At 43.1% G+C, this 19,622-nt stretch overlaps 1 protein-coding gene across 9 annotated transcripts in view; it reads left to right on the plus strand.

Annotated features, from left to right (window-relative positions):
• zbtb46 (zinc finger and BTB domain containing 46) overlaps nucleotides 1–19,622 on the plus strand; it is a 59,465-nt gene that overhangs the window by 15,891 nt on the left and 23,952 nt on the right. For 6 of the 9 annotated variants that reach the window (XR_004899041.1, XM_036008268.1, XM_031316659.2 and 3 more), the window contains 2 exons: nucleotides 4,001–4,224; nucleotides 4,423–5,359. Coding sequence is in view for 8 of the 9 variants with exons in the window: in XM_036008267.1 (XP_035864160.1) it covers nucleotides 4,001–4,224; nucleotides 4,423–5,359 (1,161 nt within the window). In the remaining variant the exon portion in view is untranslated. The remainder of the gene's footprint in view (nucleotides 1–4,000; nucleotides 4,225–4,422; nucleotides 5,360–19,622) is intronic. The other 3 variants (XM_031316660.2, XM_036008269.1, XM_031316658.2) reach the window with 1 other exon arrangement.

Here is a 19,622-nt window from a genome sequence, read left to right on the forward strand (position 1 = left end):
CATATCCTTTGGTATTTTTTTGCATTAGCAGAAAGAAGTTCAGTCTGTATGTCAAATCGTTCTTTTTAGATGTTATCAGTCTGTTTTTTCTCTTTATTTATTAATATGATTTAGTTATTGATTTTACCAATCACACAAGGGGCTCTGTGAACTCGAGTTTGACATGCTCGTCCAACCAAATTGGTTTTATCAAATAATGAGCAGAACTGTTACGTTGAGCAGAGGGCCACAATTTGAATGTAGAGTGATTAGCTTAGGGTGGCAATTTTGCAAGCAGCACACCGGCCACTAAATTATGATTTGCCCAGACCAACTGGAAATCCCTTAATTTAAAATAAATATAACTGAGAGTGTATGAAATTGCTTGGATAGCGCTAACACATAAAGAAACCTGCAGCTACTTAAACCTTGTGCCTGCAAGAATGTTAATGAGGAGTGAATATACAGATAACATTTTACCAAAGAGAAAGTGTGCTTTAAGTGAGTTTTATTTGCTAAATTAGATTGGGTAATCATATATTATCACCCTGTGAGAAGATGTTTTTGTGTGTTATAACATCTTCATCCGGTGTGATGTATTAATATCCCCACGTAAAAGTTGTCGATGTTAAACCCCTGTACAAACAAAGTATTGCTCTGCCTATGATCCAGAAGGACCTTGCGCACTGTCTCCCCACGGTCCTGTGCGGTCAAGGAGGCAGAGAAGTGGCTTGAAGGGACAGGCTGCATTAAAAGAAACACAAGAAGGAGGAAGCCCCATTCTCTCACTCCATCACATGTCGCATCTCTTTAGTCGTCTGGCTGGGGCCTAAAGTGACTTTGCTTTGATGTGACCAGGACAAACCGGGTGTGATGCCATGACGGCTCTGCTAAGCGTGTGAACGCGTGTGTTTGTGTATTTAGGGGCAGGGGATGGATGTGTGTGTGTGTGTGTGTGTGTGTGTGTTATGAGGGGAACAGGGCTCTTGATTGTGTGTGTGTGTGTGTGTGTGTGTGTGTGTGAAGGAGGGGGGTTAAGCAGGACAGTCACTTTTGATTTGGCCTCAGAAGGGTGACAGGGACTCGGAGCTCTCGTGGCATGCTTTACTGAAACAATCGTCTCTGACCACAAATAAGTGCTCACAGACTGTCAGCCTGCCTCCTGATGACTTTTTCCTTGCTTTTTTTGTGTTGACATTTCATAGAAGGTAGAAAATCTTTTTTTTCTGCTCCGTGTCATCCTTAAAGCAGGCTTTTTTTTTGTTTCTGTAGACTCGTTGAGACTGCTAATGCTTTTGATGAGAGGCAAAAGTCTCTCTGTTCCGCTCTCTTTACTTGATTGTCTGACAAGTTCATTTTATCTTACTTTTCTATCTCGTGTCAAGTGTATATTTGAGGAAAAAGAAAAGTGTGCTATAAATCAAGGCTGTACTCACAGAGAGTGAGTTTTGGTCCTGTTAATGGTCTAAGCTTGTGGGGTAAGATGGAGTAGCTCTCTGAGGAAATGAAAAAGCCAGGATGAAGACTGGAGAGGTTTTTGTGGGTGTTTATGTGCTGTAGTAAGGGGAGCGTTGAGATTGGTTCCTCTGTAAAAGGGGTCTTTGACTGGAGGGAATTGGACATGCTGAAATTAAACAAGCCAATTAGGCAAGCAAAGAGTTTAGAGGTCAAAGCGCACTCCATTAAAGTTCCTCTTTTTTGCCTAACTACTGACTCAGTATGTCTCGGAGTCTGTTGAAGCAATACATCTGATTAGACCTCTCCTTCTCTTTCTCTCAGTCCTTTGCGAGACAAATTACTATTATACTATATATTTCACTGCTTCCTCTCAGCTACCAGTAGAGACACTTTTCAATGGGGGCTGCTGACCACCGTGTGCTGTACAGTGACCCTGTATTTCAACATCCACATTGGCTTGAAAAAAATGAGGAATAGAAAAGGTGTTGAGGTATTTTTCAGTGAATAAATGACTTGTGGGTCTGAGAGGGAGCCTGTCCTATAGACTGGGGCTATACAATTGAATGTGCTAGTGGCCTTGAGAGTAGAAGAGCAGAGAGAGGAGGGGAGCCTCTGTGTCTTTAAAGCCGCTCGTTTTGTCTCCGAAGGTGAGAGGTAAAGACTCTCAATACCTCTATCAGGACAATGCAGAAAGGAAAGAATCTCAAGGTTAGACTGCTAATAGATTTTTTTCTAAGAAGTGTGTGAGCTGAAGGTAAAAACTCTTGCGTCAAAACTTGCCTTTTGAGACTCTGAGGGACACTGTTGTGTTATTCTGCCTTCACGTCCGAGTTCCTTCCTCTTCACAATCCCTTATTTCTAAGACTTGAATAAATGCCAGTCAAAGTGAAAGGCGAGCTATGCATTGATCAAACTCTGGAGAGTTTTGTCTTGTTTTTTGAGAAAGAGAGGCTTCAGCAGTTGTCACCATCACTCCATCCACTTGTCCACTGCTGCTCATAGAAGGTGTGTTTGTCCAAGTGGACGTGGGAGACACTGTGGATTTATCTGATCTTACAAGCCATCAGGTTGAGCAGAGCTTTGCTAAACATGACCTGAAGTGTGCCGGCCCCCGAGCAAACGCTGCTGTCACCTTGGCCAACCCGAGCTGTCATCTCTCAGAATGGCCCATGAGAGCTGACAGATGTGGCGTTCCCAAAACAAATCACTGCTGCGTTTGGTAACACTCTGCGTCCCCGCGATTTAGCCCTCACCAAGACGAGAGAGGTGGCTGCTAATGCTCTGGCTAATGCACTGCGTGTGTGTGTGTGTGTGTGTGTGTGTTTTCCTCTGTGTGTTTGTGTTTGCAAGGATTTATGCAGTTTCTTTTTGTTTTTCTGCCACCTGGTTGAATGGTCCAAAATAGAGCACTGTTCATATCTCCCATTGTCTCCTTCTGCTCTCTTGTCTCTGTGGCCTTCACCTGCATCCCTTCTGTTGTGTGAGCTCAAAATTCCTCTTGTAGGCCATCTAACTTGTACACAGCAGAAAGAAATCACAGGACATAATAAAACCCACCTACATCTTACACATGAATATGTGTGAGCCCAAATGCAAAAATTCAAATATAGAGCTTTTCTGTGGCTTTTTATTTAGTAAGAGTAGCAGTAAAATATGCCACGATCCCCGTCACACCTCCATGAATCCTGTCAATGAATACTGAAAAGTTGGATCTTCATTCACTGACAGTTGAGCAGCTCAACACATTGCCATTAAGGATCTTTTCTTTGTAGTTTTAAGAAAAACTTTGTGTTCACAACCCAGACTGAACTGTGCAAGATCAGAAACACTGAGGTGAAGGTTCAAGAGTGACTTTTCGTCTTAACTAGACAGTTGATTGAATATTCACAGTCGAAGGAGAGATGAAAAAAATAATAACAAGGAACTGAGGCTGTGTTGTTTATTGATACATTTAATGGTAAAGTGGTCTGTACTAAATTAGGTGTTTTTCTCCCTCTTAACTGTTTTGTGAAAGTGATACGCTTATGCTGACATTTTTAATAAGCTAACACACACACACACACACACACACACACACACACACACACACACACAAATGAACCTGTCAGACACGGTTTAAACACAAAGATTTTTGACTATTTGGTACTGGGCTGTTTTTAGACATCAAACAACAGCAGTTTAGATGTGGTTGCTATTGATGTCAGTGTTTTCATGTCACAGTCATTACTGAGATATCCTTACCTTGGCTCATCTTTAAAGGAGTGGTTCAGCTATATTTGCTTATTTTCTTTCCCCTTACGTGAAAATGAATCTGACGTTTTGGGGTTTTAATTTAGCTACAGCCATAAACCTTTTATACGGACTTAGAGGAGAAATACCTGAATACCTGTTTTCTTGACTAAAAAAATTACAAAATGGCTTAGATTCCTTTGCTCCTGTACTTTATCTTTCAGCTGCTGTACAGTCAAACTGTACATTTAACAGTAACATATTCTGTATACTTGCAATATTTTGATATTACATCTGAAGTTAATTTATTGCCTCGTCTTCTTTTGTTTGCCAGCAGACGTTTGGAGGAGAGGCTTTTGTTCAGCTACACAGATGAACAACAGGAAGGAGGACATGGAGATCTCCTCTCACTACCGTCAGCTCCTCAGAGAGCTCAATGAGCAGAGGCAGCATGGCATCCTCTGCGACGCCTGTGTCATCGTGGATGGAAAGATCTTCAAGGCCCATAAGAACGTGCTCCTGGGCTCCTCACGCTACTTCAAGACTCTTTACTGCCAGGTAAGGGACTGCTACACTTTGGGAGGACGGGTCAAGGGAGTGTGTTAAGTGCTTGTTTTTCTCTCAGATCATAGTGGTTTGGTTTAGTTTAGTCTGTTAGTTTTCAGGTGATAAAGTAATGTCAGAAGTTGTTTAAAAACGGTTTACTGCATGAGATATAAACAAGAACTGTTATGAATAATCTTTCTCACTCTTCAGGTTAAAAAAGGGGCAGAGCCTCACCACCAGACTACTGTCACTCACCTGGACATTGTCACGGCGACAGGCTTCAAAGCCATACTGGACTTCATGTACTCGGCGCACCTCGCTCTCACCAGTAAGAACGTGATCGAGGTCATGTCAGCCGCCAGCTACCTGCAGATGACGGACATTGTCCAGGCATGCCACAGCTTCATCAAGGCTGCGCTGGACATCAGCATCCGCTCTGAGATGGCTGACGAACTGGCTGACTTTGAGATGGGAGCTGTTGCTGCCGCTGGCATAGGCGGAGGTGGAGGAGGTGGAGGAGGACTGGGTATAGCAGGTGCAGGGGGTGGTGCGGGAACAGGTTTAGGAGGAGGAGGAGGAGGAGGAGGGATTGTGGGCATGGCTTCTGAAGCCCTGGCCTCCATCATGTCTGGTCGCAGCACCTCCCCTTGGCTGGCGCGCCGCACCAGCCCGGCCAACTCTTCTGGGGACTCGGCCATCGCCAGCTGCCACGAGGGAGGCAGCATGTATGGCAAGGAGGACCAAGAACCCCCCAAGAGCCATGAGAGCCAGGAAGAAGCCTGCCACGACTCCCAGCCCGCCTGGCCACACGACTACAGGCCTGTCACCGTCAAAGAGGAACAGGTGTCCCCCGCATCCTCCTCACATCCCCGGGACACTCCCAGAGGTGCAGCCCAGAGCCAGGGGGAGCAAGGGGCTGGAGGGGCTGCTGGAGGAGGTGGAGAGGGACCCTGGCAACCCCTATCAGGGTCAGGGCGGAGGAAGAACAGGAAGAACAAAGACACTGTTAGGCATATTACCCAGCAGGCTGAGAGGAACTGGGACAGAGAGCGGGACAGGGAGAGAGAAAGGGACAGTAGGCCTGGCTCTCCTCTGCCCTCCATGCTGGCTGTGGCTGGATGGAACTACAATGGACAGGAAATCCCAGGTAAGGCTGACAAATTTGCTTCTTACAGTGTTTACTGTCTCCTGTCTTAGAAAAGTGCTACTGCATATTTTATGTGCTATAGACAAAACAGACTCAGAAATGGTGAAAGCAAGCCATACGTTTTCAGGTCCAAATACTGTTTTTATAGTGGATTTGTTGGTTAGATTATTAGCTTAGTGTCACAAAAGCAGGTGTAATTAAATTTGCCTGGCTCTTAAAATTGGAAGGATGGACGCAGGCCAAAAGAAAGCAGAGCTGCACTTGTGTTTTGGAAAATGCACCTTGCGCAGAACCGCAAGGTGCATTTTCCAAAACACAAGTGCAGCTCTGCTTTCTTTGACTTTCGAGTTTTCCAGAGTTGCTGCAGTTTCCACGTTGGCACCTACTTAGTTATCCACTCATGTAATAAGTGAATGACTGGTGAGATAATAAGATTAGGTTAGATAATTAGGTGAAAGTGTTGTCTCAACACTCAACTACAGTATAATCTAATGTATCTGTGCTTCTCTTTTAAAACACACTTTCTAAACAGTAGGGCAGCAGTTGTGTGCGAGCGATCCAGCTGCTTTGTTGACTCAAGTTCATCATAGTGTGCATGACACTTTACAGTGCATATGCAGTTAATGCTTTGAATCCTTTGTGGATATTTCAATGCATGCCAGCCAGCCACACAATTTACTCATATACTGTAAAATGACCTCTTTCCTCCTCCGGGTTGAGATTAGCGAGGTTCTACACTAACGTGTTAGGCCTAAAATGATTATCTAAAATCTTGGAGGTGTGAAATGCAGATGGTTAATACAATCCTCTTCTTACAGCAGTTTATGTAACACACACTCCCACATAAACAAGCAAATGCATACGCAAACACACTCAAGCACACATATTTATTTTATTTTAAGAACGTGTCTCTTGATCCTTGCAGAATTGTTTAGTGAATTTTTTACACTAAAAACTAAAACACATAGGTGTGTGTGTGTGTGTGTGTGTGTGTGTGTGTGTGTGTGTGTGTGAGTGTACTGTGGGGCCCAAAGCGTCGATAGGTAGATCATTAAAAGTAAGAGAAGCTAATCCTGGGCGCATTAAGGGAGTTGGCTGTGAAATGGGCACACGCGTCGCGCAGCGAAAGAAAACAGGATAATTGAATTGACCTGGGTCACTGCACGGATTACCAGCGCGTCCTCACCATCCCAGGCTCCTCCCCCTCTCTCTTGGGTTTAGGGAAGGACCTTCTGGAAAGGGCAAGAGGAGGGGAAAGGGAGAGAGAGAGTGATGGATAAGAGGGGTAAGGAGAGAGAGAAGAAAGACAGACTAAAAAAGAAAGGCGGAGAAACAGAGAATCCATACAGACTTATGAGGGTTTGTCTACTTAGCTGTAAGTGTCCTAAGTCCCAGATCTTGTGACCTGCAGTCAGACATTATTACGGTGCACAAGTACATCTTGTCTTGAGCTTCAGAGTCACACAGGCATGCATAGCCACATACACCCACAAAGTAAATGGTACTATTAAGCTTGTTGGCCAGTTTCTTGGTTCTGTACTGTGATAGAAGGTAGAGTTTTAGTCTGGCTGTGGTGAAGCAGCCAATACCGAGAGAGCCGTTTTCTCACCTAAAGGTTAGAGGAAGTCTAGTGTTGCTGCTGGTGTAGACTCAAGTGGTGTTAGCCAAAACACAACCATTCATCCCGCTTTCTGGGTTTCGGGACTAGGCTCACAATGGAGAACAGTGGGGGAAGAAGGAAACAGGAGTCTTTGTATCATGAGGTTATTAACTATATGACTATCGACGCTTTGGGCCCCACAGTGCAAGCGCACACACACACACACACACACACACACACACACACACACACACACACACAGATCTTGCCATTTAGTTGTAAAATGTAAAATATCATGTTACCAGTGGGCTTACATGACGTTTAAGAGTGGTAGTGTATGACAGGATCTGATTCACTATTGTGTGTTGAGTCAGTTTGCAGGAGGTGGTTTCTGTGTGTTTAGCGAAGATCTGGAGGATTGCTGAACAGGTTTAGTGAGGCCATTGTTGGATCAGGGGTGGTGGTGTGATGTTTAGGTTGTGGGAGTGCTCTGCTGCAATACCTTGGAGTTCTTTAAAGTGAGGACAAGTTGGTTGTTTTTTATTTTGACCAAAGTCATGGTCAAAAATACAGAGGATCCCTGTGGGCTTATGAGAGTTTGTCTACTTAAGTCTTAAGTCTCCTTAAATCCAGATTCTGTCACCTGCAGTAGAAGATCCAAATCAGATTTACGGGCATATGGGAGGGCCAAGGAATTAGAAAGGGACGTAAACTTCTATTTAAAGTTTTACAACATTGACAGCATTGCAACATGGGCAAGGTACACAGCAAATAGCTATGACACAGTTTGCTTGACGCACAGAAGACGACTTCCATCTTATTAGAAAACACTAGAAACACTTAAAATAATATTAATTGTATAATGAATGAAAACAAAATATAAAACATGACAACACAGTATCACTGTGATTGTTGGATTATCCTTTTAAATAGCAGGCCTATATGCTGCATCGTTTTGACGATGTGTACCATACATTCATTCATTCATTACTTTATTACTTCTAATGGTGTGTGGGACAAGTTCATCCAAGTACAAATTATTCAACTTTCAAGGATATAAAAAAAAATGTGGGCTATGTTAAGCAATGTTTGCTTGATACTGTAAATGACTTTCAAACATTATCAAAATTGTCAAGAAAAGAATTAATAAAATGAATACACCATTTTGACTTGTCACAGCAGGAAAAGGCACAGGTGTAATTTATAACACTAACGATGGCTACATCCACACTAATACGTTTTTGTTTAAAGACGCATATCTTTTGCTATGTTTATGCTTTGCGTCCACACTACTCCGCCGTTTCTGAGCCCCTAAAACAGAGACATTTGGAAATACTGCTGACCCCGTTTAAGTTTGAAAACTCTGGGGTTGGGTTGTAGTCTGGACGGGCAGAAACAGAGACCTTTGGAAACAACGACGCACACCGACAGTATTGTTTGTATTTTCAACATATACATCAATGATTTCTGACAGCAGAGTTAAAGACAATCTGCTTCCTGTTTACAGTGTATTCCAGTGTATGCAAATGGTCATGCGACATGCGTGTGAATATGGGCAGGATTTGTTCTGCTACGGAGCCTAAACGCTTGTGTGAACGGAGATCAATTTTCTTTCAAAACACTATTTAAAACTGAAAACGTAGTGTGGATGTAGCCTCATGGGTGTTCCATGAAGTCCAGTTGTTAGTTTCCATGAAGGGATATGGTAGGTATAAAGGAGAAAGGGCACCTTCAGTCTGAGATTAGCTTAATTGCTTCATTCTTTATTAATGAAAAGTGCCTAGACACACACACTCTCATTCATCTGTGAGCTGTGTCCATGCTTTACCATTAGAAACGCTTACATTACCTACAACACGAGGGCTGCTTGACTAAGGATTTCACTGGATTATTCTGTAATATAAGGATAATATATGGCTGTGTAAAGACTCAGTGTATTAGCACGCAGCCTTTCCAAAGCGTTTGTATGAAAATGCCGTGTGCCTGTGTTGACATAAACAGCTGCAGGAATCAGGATTTGTTTTCTTTAGATCCCCTTCCCGTGCAAACATCTGCTGTGTTCACTTGATTTCATTATTGAGGCCACTAACCAACCAACTTCCTTTTTTTCTCTCTGTCGCTAAGTTGATCTCACTCTTTCTTACGCTCACCTTGTCTGCTGCCACAAATATTTTAAATCTAACATGTGAATTAGGAAGGAGAAAAATCAGCATGATCCGTGATCTGATCATGTGCGTAGATTTTTCTGCACAATAATATACTGTATTAGAGGTGACAAAGAGGCGTTTTAAATAGTCTCTACTTCTCCTGCCTGCTTATGTCGTAAACCTTTAAATAATTACCTGAAATTATTTTTAGTTTAGCCCCCACTGCTTCTTCCAGACCTGGATTAAAAAACATCTGCAAATCAAAGCGTGACACTTATTTTAATATAATTCAGTATATTCTTTTTTGATCTTTTTTTCAGCCTCTCTTCTTGTAATCCATGTAGTGCTGAAACCATGACTCGATTAATCAATCGACAGAAAATTAGTCGACAACTATTTTGATAATTGATTTATCATTTAAATTGAATAAATTAATAATAATTGCCTTATCATAGACACTCAAAGTGTTCGGGGGTGTAGCGCCATATGCACGGTGATGCACGCCAGATGTTCACCACAGTTTTTAGTGGTGGGGGAAACCGGAGCACCTGGAGAAAACCCCACGCAGACACGGGGAGAACATGCAAACTCCACACAGAAAGGCCCGGGACGACCAGGGTTTGAACCTTCTTGCTGTGAGGCCACAGTGCTAACCATTGCGCCACCTTGCTTCCTATATAATATTCTTTGCTTTCCGGCTGTTGACTTGTTATTGACTAAATAATGAATTGATTAATTAAGACAAATAATCATTACATTAACAGATAAAAAAAAGTTTTCTTAAATTGGACCCCTTATTCCATGCTGTTTTTTATATTCTAACTAAATACCATACACTACACGCTTACCACACTCCATTTAAATATTTTGTATATATTTATGTATGTCTGGTTTCATCCTTGGTAAAATATGTTCCTCTATACTGCGACAATATTTAGTATTTACACTTATTCAGTTCCTTTCAGGCTCCAGGCACCATGGAGAGGTCTTTTCTGAGGGAATAATCACATGGTCATGATTATTTAAAAATAACAGATTTGTAATTTACAGACTTTAAATGTGTCATTATGTCAACAAAGGCCTTACTTTCTGCCATTTGATATTTTCTTAACATTCAATGCTGTTATTTTATTAATGTAAGTGTCACCTATTTTGGAGGCAGAACACAATCGTTCTATGGCACCTTCACTCTCAGATTGAGAAGAAGCCTAAGCTGGTGAAAACATCAGTTAACAATTGATTTCTTTCCTACTGCCTTTATACTTGGGGCAAACACCAACTTGACGTTTATCCCACATAATAACAGCACTGGAAATAGTTTTGCTATTTTTTGTTCGCTGGTATTAAAAAAAAGACTCACACACAGTGACCTTTTAGTGGCAGCTTGGGGGATTTTGGCAATCCGGTACATGGCCGGTGTGATGCGCACACACACACACACACACACACACACACACACACACACACACGCACACACACACACAGCTTAGAGCATCTGGTTATGTAGACATGAACAGTTCAATCACACGTGGGCTGTTCTTTCCATTTCCCTCTAGCTGTTGCACATTGATTACATCGAGAATCTTTTTTGAAATCCAACATCTTTATCTGACTCTCTTCCTCTCCTCTCTGTGGTCTCAGAGTTCCCCTCCTAAACCACTAATACACAAACACTTACGCACACTGACACACATACACATGGCCACAGAGAGAAAAAAAGTGAAATTGTTTTTCCGTATAACCTTTTTCCTGTTTATTCCTGCGAGCTCGGTTAGCGCTGCATGTTTTGGCTTGTTTGAGTTCAGACCTTCATCTTCCGGAGCCTCCTGGACTCACCTGGGGCCCCGCAGAAAGGCGCTTCTTAGAACTGCCCTCTAGTTTGCACTTCTGCATAAACTTTCTCTCTTTTTTTTCTCTCCCTCCCTGCGTCCGTCTCCCCAAGTCTCTGCAGTCTAAAGGTGAACACTTGAAATAATGAATCGGATCCCCCTTTCGCCCCCTTCCTCTCTGTATTCCAGTTAAGACTCTCCCCATAGTATTTGCACTTCATTAAACTTGAAATAGGTTTAATATTTAAAACACCGTGAACAGATTTCAACCCCCTCACCCCTCGCACACCTCTCCACTTTTTCTCTCCTTTTCTCCTCGCTCTCGGTTTAATAATCTACTCTCATATTTCCTCCCTAATTCACTCCTCCTTCATTAAAAACCAAAATTGATTTAATATTTTAGACTGTGTGGACCTAATTTTTAACCCCTTTCTTCATGGCTTGGTGCTTGACACGCTATGGGTTAGATAACTACATCGTGTTGAGGCCTCTTCCCCTATATTTTCTCCTCTCTATTCATGTCTTTCTCTCTTTTTTGTGGCTCCTGGTTCATCTTTCTCACTTTTTCCACAGTCAGTCTATTATCAGTTCTATCTCTCACTGTCTTTGTACTCCAGGCCTCTTTCTGTCTCTTCCCCACCCCCTATTTGCTCTTCCTCTTTGTCCTCTGACTGCACAAATGATTTTAGCCCTTTCCTCCCACCCTATTGACTTTTGTGGCCTGCTCACTCCACCTCCCTCAGTTTCCCCTACTCCCTCCATCCTCTCCTTCCCCTTTTTGTGCGCTGCTACCACACATACACAATCATTTCCCCCTCATCTGTCTGTTGTATGTTAGATAGAGGGGTTCAGTGCTTTTTTTTGTTCTTGTGGGAGTTGTGACGGACGACCAAAATACTGTTCTTTCCCCCTTTTTTCTATTTCTGTCTGGCTCTCACCTATCAGCCTCCTGTTCGGTCCCCACTAAATAAAAAATAAAGTTTCATTATCACTGTGGTAACCAATCATTTCTCACCGCCCACCAGCCATCTTTGTCATATGACCTCATATCCTGGTGGACATTATGGGTGTCCACCAGCTAAAATCCCCTTGTCCTACTCCACCACGCTATCACACCACACACACATTCACACAATTTTTCACACTCTTGCTGTCTGTCTTTTTCTCTCGCAGCACTCTCTCTCTCACTCAGTTTTCAATACTGACACCTGCTCTATTTATAATTTACTGGCTTTAAAAGAGCCATTTTGGACAGGAAGCTGCCCCCTACTCACTCCTGACTGTGGCTTTTTTCCAAAACGTCAGCACCCCCACCTCTCCACCCCCTGCCCCTGAAACAGGCTGGAGAAGGATTGCTGGGCGGAGAAGAGGAGGTGTGTGTGTGTGTGTGTGTGTGTGTGTGTGTGTGTGTGTGTGTGTGTGTGTGTGTGTGTGTGTGTGTGTGTACGTAGGGGGTTAAAGATTAGCCATCTCACCCTGAGTGAACCTGGGTTGGGCCCATGTGTGAGCTTTTGTCAGTCACGGCCCACACACTTACTGTCCACATTCACTCACTAACCTAAACGCAAGTATATAAACACATGCATTTATGACACCTGCAAATGTCCTATAAAATACTACATTTGCATGGTTAAACTCGATCTAAACACGTACAGATGTCTTGGCATTGATTACTCAGGTCTAAGAATTAAAATACCCAGAATGCATCCTGACAGGATGTCCTGTTGGTACAGTGCAGGGGTGGGTAGGTTTCTATGGTTTAGTTTTACCCCCACAGCTAAAACCCCACCCATCAACACACACACTTCAAACTGAATCATGTACGGCAAATGTCTATTCACAGATATATTAATGGTTGTGGTTAACTTTGTAGCTCACACACACACACACACACACACACACACACACACACACACACACTGAAACACACACCTATAGATTCCGACATGATAAAACACACATCCTATAACATCCTCTTTAACTCAGCTCAGTTCTAATGCTCAGTTCCATCTTTAAAAGAAGGTGATACCTGAGTGGCTTTGTAAGCCAAAGTCTGAGGCTGTGCCCTCCCCTCCCCCCAGACAAAATTATAACAACTGCGCCCCCAAATACCCCCCTCTACTCTAATGTAAAAAAAAATATTGAAAAAAAAAAGTTAATGTTACTAGATTTTGTCACAGTTACTCTTATTTTTTGTGTTACTTACAAGTTTTGTTTCTGCGGTTCCCATAATGCTTTAGGAGCTGTAAACAGTAGTGATGGGCGAAAATTCATCTTTCTCAACGACTCTTTTTAGTGTCAGCCTGTCGTACCGCTCAGCATGCTCCTCAGATGGTCTTTCTTCCAACTGCGGTGTGTTCATGAGCTTTAGGCCTAATGCCCAATTTAGGGTTCTGCATTGAATCTATGCCGTAGGTACGTATGTACGTACGTAGGTACGTACAGCTATGGACCCTACGCCCTAGCCTGACGTGCTGCATAGATCCTGAAGATGATACTGAAGAAAACCTAAAACTGTGATGATGCTCAGGCAAATTCTGTAGTAATAAGGAACGTTTATACTTTTTAAGCAGATTTATGGAAGTTTATTTGCAATGGACATCTAAGTTAATAATATTCTCAGAAAGTTTAAGTCACACTAAATTGTTTAAATATGCGTATCATCGTATCCTTAATTGCATTTCATCTCATGCACTATCTTTGCCTCACGTGGCGTCCATCCCTCTTACAGTTTCAAAAGGTTGAAAACCTGATCTCAAATTGTGACAAGAGTAACTTGTTGTCTGTAAACTGTGGTGAACAGTGTCCTCATGCAGCAGGAAACAACTTTTAAACCAATCTCCTTCTTTTAAAAATCAAGTTTTTTTTTTTTTACTGAAAATCTATAAAAAAAAAAAGGATGAGCCTTACATATGACGGGGGCCTCTTCCCATTCGATGAGAGATCCGTGACAAGGCTCCTCTTTTGAAGTTATGGGATAGAGATGTGATGTGATGTGAGCTAGGAAGCCTCTCTCCTCCGGTGATCTGATAGCCAGTAATGGGTCCTGTAGGCTTGAGCCTGGCAGCACTGCTCACTGTGGCTTATGTGTCACACTGTACCCAACATTCACCAAGAGTTAGTCGAGCGCAAGCAGCCGGGATATTGAGACTAGTAAAGTGTGTAGTGCGTGAGAGAGAAAGAGAGGCAAACATATACATTGGCAGACTGACTGACAGGAAGAAGCAGAAACCATAACTTTCGTGGACAGTTTAACCTAAAAAAAAAGTGCTTTACAGTGAGCCCATGGCTGGATCTGCTGTCTTTCTTTCTCACTTTCAGTCAACCTGATGTTCCTCTTTCCTGGTCTGTTTATTTTAGAAAGGTGGCTTTGTTCTATTTACCGTACCCACTCCCTCTGCGGCCTCTACCCCCGTCAGACCAGTTACAAAAGGGGAGCCATGAGGAAGAGGAGAAGGAGGAGGGGTGAGAGGGAGGGGGGTGCCTGTGCATGATGTTTGGACAAACGGACAACCCGAACAGGATATAGAGGTCTACAGCCTGTGGGTGTGTCGGTTTGGCCGAGGTGCAACTCGCACACAAACACACAGACACACACACACACACTCACATGCGCACACACACATGTACACACAATCGTGGGAGTGTTCCCGCTGGAGGGCAAAGTCTCCCTTCCTCTTACACATTTATTCTCTCCTTTTCCCTCCTTCCCTTCATTCCCCTTTTCCGCTGTCACACCCCTATACACCTCCTTCCTTTAGCTCTCTTTTTCTCCTTTATCACTCATTCCTTCTCTTGTGACAACAACCCCCCCCCCTTTCCATCCTCCTTTTCAAAAGTGGAAAAAAGTGTTAAAGATTTAGAAGAGTTGGCCAACAGCAATGAGAAACTAGGAGGGAGAGGCCAAAATCCCCACAGGGGACAATTATGGCTTGGGCTGTGTACAAGTGTGTGTGTGTGTGTATTTGCGTGTACATGTGTGTGCATTTGATAGAGGCGTTGAAGACAGTCCTGGAAGCCACTATCTGTCCTTCACAACTATTTGTCCCCTCCTTCTCTCCTCTATCCCTCCTTCCCTCTGTCTGTTTGGACTTACTTTCCATCCCGTCAATTCACACTGTCACTTCTGTTTTCACTCATCTCGTTCACTTGAGCTACGGCCGTTGGTTGCTTGTGTGTGTGCTTGTGGTTTCACATTGAGTCGAGGGGGGTTAGAATGAAGGCCGGGCTGTGGGTTAAACTTCCTCCTCATCAGTAGGATCTTTAAGCTTCTGTGTCTTGTTTGTTTGCGTGTGCAAAACTGGAACTTCCAGGTTCTGTTCCACAAGTCAGAAACCTACTTCATGATCACATTGACATTTGTAAAAATGCAAATGACTATAAATCCAGCCCTACAACACAACTTTGCACAACAGAATGTCATGCGATTCACACCGCTTGTCTAGAAAAGGATGGTAAATTTCGAAAAAGCAATTCATATCATTGTGTATTTAATCTGTTTTAAGCTGACTTTAACAAACACCATTTTCCATTGTGGGTTAAAGGTCACAAGCTTGACAGACAGAGGCCAGTCAGGTAGCATGAGAATGGACTTGTCAATCTTCTTCATCCAGTCGTGCCTGTAACAACAGCACTCCTTAAAACAACCTTTTTTTTTTTTAAAATGACTACAGCCTAATCAAGAATTCCATATTAACAATAATCAAATAACATATAATGTGTAATGAGAAAGAGGTCGCTCATGGGCATAGTCCTTCATGGCGAACTTACAGAGAAATATTACCCAAGTCTACATTTTTTAGTGTCTTTCTTAACCGCTCTCTCCAGTGTCTCATCAGCTGTGAAAAAACTCTAAAAGCCCACTGTACTCTTGCAGCTAAGCACCGTAGATATTAAGCTAGCGACTAGCTGGTGAACATAGTGGAGAATCTAGCAACTAACAAGCCAGATAACTTTCTCAGGAGTTAGTACAGTAGAGGCCAAAACATAGCGAAATATTGGACACTCGCCATGCCACCTGAGTCACAATTTCAAATGAATGTTAATGTTGCTCCGTATCTGCTGGATGTGTAAATAACTCCAGCAGTTAGCCATATTAACTTAAAATGTATAGATAGAGGCAAATATGAGGACAAGGACGGATAATGGAGAACCAGTTATAATGACATATAACATGCACATTGTCATGCTGAAAAAACATTATGGGAGCTGTAGTTTTTGAATGATAATAATTTTTTAGTTTGTTAAAATCGCAATTGGTTCAAATCAGAATCAGAAAAAGGTTTATTGCCTTAATAAGTACACTTGCGTGGAATTTGCCTTGGTGAGTGGTGCAAACATAAACAAACAAACATATTAAAGATTAATATGAAATAAACAATAAATAAAGAAGACAAATATATACATACAAAATAAATGTTGCTTAAGAAAAGAAAAAAGGGGCACCCGGATTGCTCAGTTGGTAGAGCAGGCGCCCATATATAGAGGTTTACTCATCGACGCAGCGGCTGCAGGTTCGACTCCGACCTGCGGCCCTTTGCTGCAGGTCATTCCCGCTCTCTCTCCCCTTTCATGTCTTCAGCTGTCCTGTCTATTAAAGGCCTAAAATGCCCAAAAAATAATCTTAAAAAAAAGAGGCTGAATGGGTTGGATGAATTTTTATCGCAGTAGCTGTAGTAGATACTTATGTAACCCGTTAACCCCAGGATCATGTTTCACCTTTTCAGAAAGATGGAAAAAAGAAGAGATTGCATTGAGTTATTTGAACTGACATCGGGACAATGGCACTGTATATCCTCGGCTCTTTGTCATTAGACATGATGCTAGTTTTACAAAAACAGGGCAAACTCCTTTGTTCCCGCTGTCCCCCATCTCCCCCAACCCGTTTGCCCCAGATTACCTGCCTGCCCGTTCTCCTCATTGTTTCCACCTTCCTCCACTTCTGTCCTCGCTACCCTCATACACCAGCGGCAACATGCAAAGAATAACTTCATCTGATCCATTTTATCTCCTTTCCACTCTTCCTATCTCCTCAGCTTCCACCTCTCTTCCTTGTAAGTCAGTATCTCTGAACCTAAAATGGGTCATGGGCTTGTTTCAGGTGGAACCTCCCACAACAGTGCTAGGTTTTTATTTTTATTAACACAATAATTCCCCAGTTGAGACCACATTTGACCTGACAAAAAACTTTAAGGGGCTCTCGTGTGAATTCAGAGTGAATGAGAGAATACTTCAGTGCTGGAAGGTGACGGCTGTTGACAAAAGTAAAAGAAGGTTGCAAAATGTGTTCTAAGTGTGTGTGTGTGTGTGTGTGTGTGTGTGTGTGTGTGTGTGTGTGTGTGTGTGTGTGTGTGTGTGTGGAAAAGCATGTGAGATTAGCAGTAGAGAGACAGTGTGTTGTTGCATGTATATGGTGTAATTGTCTGTGACCCTGGCAGTTTTCTTTTTCTTTTCGTGGTTGGACTGTTTGGCCTTCCCATAGTTCCTCTGGCCTCAGAGGCATCCAGCTTCAAGGTTTTGTGTGTGTGTGTGTGTGTGTGTGTGTGTGTGTGTGTGGTACAGGAGAGGAGAAAGGGAGCGATGGAGGTTAGAGGTGGATTTGATAGCACAGGACACTCAGACCCCTCTCTCCCCTCTCCACCTTCATACCCCCTCTGTTCAAGCCTTGATAAGTGGAGCCGGAGTCTGTGGGGGTTAGGGATTCCTGTCTGGCACAAACACACACACGCACATAGAAACACACACAGGCCCTGGGATCCGCCCGCTCTACATTCCTGTGTCCGACTAAGGAAGCAGCCTAGCCGTCTTCCCCTCCACTCCCAAATTATCCCCTTCTCCTAAAGTCACTGCATACTTATCACACGCCTCTCTACCTCTCTCTTCCACTCTGACTCATACATACCTCTTCTATCTACTATGTTTTTGTCCTCTCTATCCTTCCACTGAGACCGCTGCAGACAGCACATCTAATCATCTGGTAGAGAGTCCTAAAATGTGTCATTAGAACAAGTGAAAAAGATCTGCCAGTGCAGTGACAACCGTTAATATCACCTTATTGCACTGCAAATACTTGTTTAAAACATGTAGTATTTTCATGATGGTGAAGGTCTTTCACTCACTACTAGAAAAACACTAGAAACTGCATATGTAAAATTGGAATTAGTTGTATTGACAGAAAAACATAATTCCAGATATTTATGCTGCTCATCTGTCCCTGTGTTTTTGTTTTTTTTGGTCTTTCATGGTTCAGTTTTTTAAATTTTTGGCTCATTGCTTGACCACTTACATGTCTCTCATCGTTTCACCTTTACCCCATCTCTCCCTTTCACCCTTTTATCATTCCCTGTTTTCTCTACCTCCCCTTTGCTATATGACTTTGTTTTATATCTTTTACCCTTTCTCACATTCCCTCCCTCCCTCCCTTCCACCCTCATTCTATTCTTCCCTCCCTTTCAGGGGTGTGTAACAGGGGTCAGGAAGGGGTCATGCGGTCCTGCGCTGCCCTTCTCTCTAATGGCTTCTTAATGAGAGAGCTAGAGAGGGAGAGAGAAGCAGGGAGAGGAGCAGTTTTGAGAAGCGGGGTGAGATATCAGTAGTTCTGCTTAGGGCACTGACTTTCTGTGCGTGTGCATGTCTATTTGAAGCTGTGTGTACTATATGTGTGTGTGCACACGCCTGCGCTGTTCAACCGACCCCTTGCTCCATTTCGAGCTCTTTCTGAGCTCTATGTTCCTCTCCGGGGAAAGAGGAAATGACACATTTGTAGCCTTGAATAAGCGCCGGGGCTTGTCACACGCAGTGTCCACTGTTGGCTCGGTGGAAGAGGGATGAGGGGGGTGGGGACTCTTTAATTTGCACTGCTTCTGCTGATTTGATCATAAGCAATTAATCTCAATGGCTCAGCTTGGCTGCAGTGGGGGAAAAGAAGATGAACACAGTCCTCTATATGCATACGTCCCTCACTCTGGTTTTCCCCTCCGTCCACACAGTGTGATTTCTACAGTTCTTACCTCTTATACCCAAATCATAGTCATCGGGGGAGCATGCTATGGGAACTTTTCTCTTGTGCCACTTGATTTTCCCCTGCAGAACAGTGGGGTCTCCCTAGCAAGTTTTTGGTTTTCCAGACAAATATCGCTCCAAAATGTCCATCCTTTTAATCTAAACTTTTCTGTGAGTTTGCAAAGGTTTTAATGTGTCCTGCGGTCATGAAACATATCAATCACTTATAGGGATTTGTAATGTTTTAAATCAAGTGGGAACATGAAAATAAAACTCATAAAGTCAAACTTGGATTTAGATATTCTGTGCACACACAGACAGCTTCACGTTGGCTACAGTGCCAGAAGTCTGATTATGGATTTAGAACTGCGTCAAACAAGGCCATCCTCTATTTTGGTGGCATCTTCACAGACTAGACTGCTGAGAGGCTCGTGGAGAGGTGTGAGGTTCAAGGTCCAGATTTGTCCTGCCTTGGTCTCGAGATCCGTCCAACTTTATCAGCTCAAGAGTGACACAGATCTCCACTGATCCACTAATGCTAAGCTCGCTGCTTGCACAGGTTTGCCCCTCTCAAACACGTCTCATCTGTCTTACTTCCTTCCTCTGTTTAACCCTTTGCTCTGTTCCCTGATTTTGACCTCCCCATCTGTGCAAGACAAACACTGCAACTCCTTCCTTCACTCTCC

Source organism: Sander lucioperca, chromosome 12 (assembly GCF_008315115.2).
Source record: "Sander lucioperca isolate FBNREF2018 chromosome 12, SLUC_FBN_1.2, whole genome shotgun sequence".
Taxonomy (NCBI): domain Eukaryota; kingdom Metazoa; phylum Chordata; class Actinopteri; order Perciformes; family Percidae; genus Sander; species Sander lucioperca.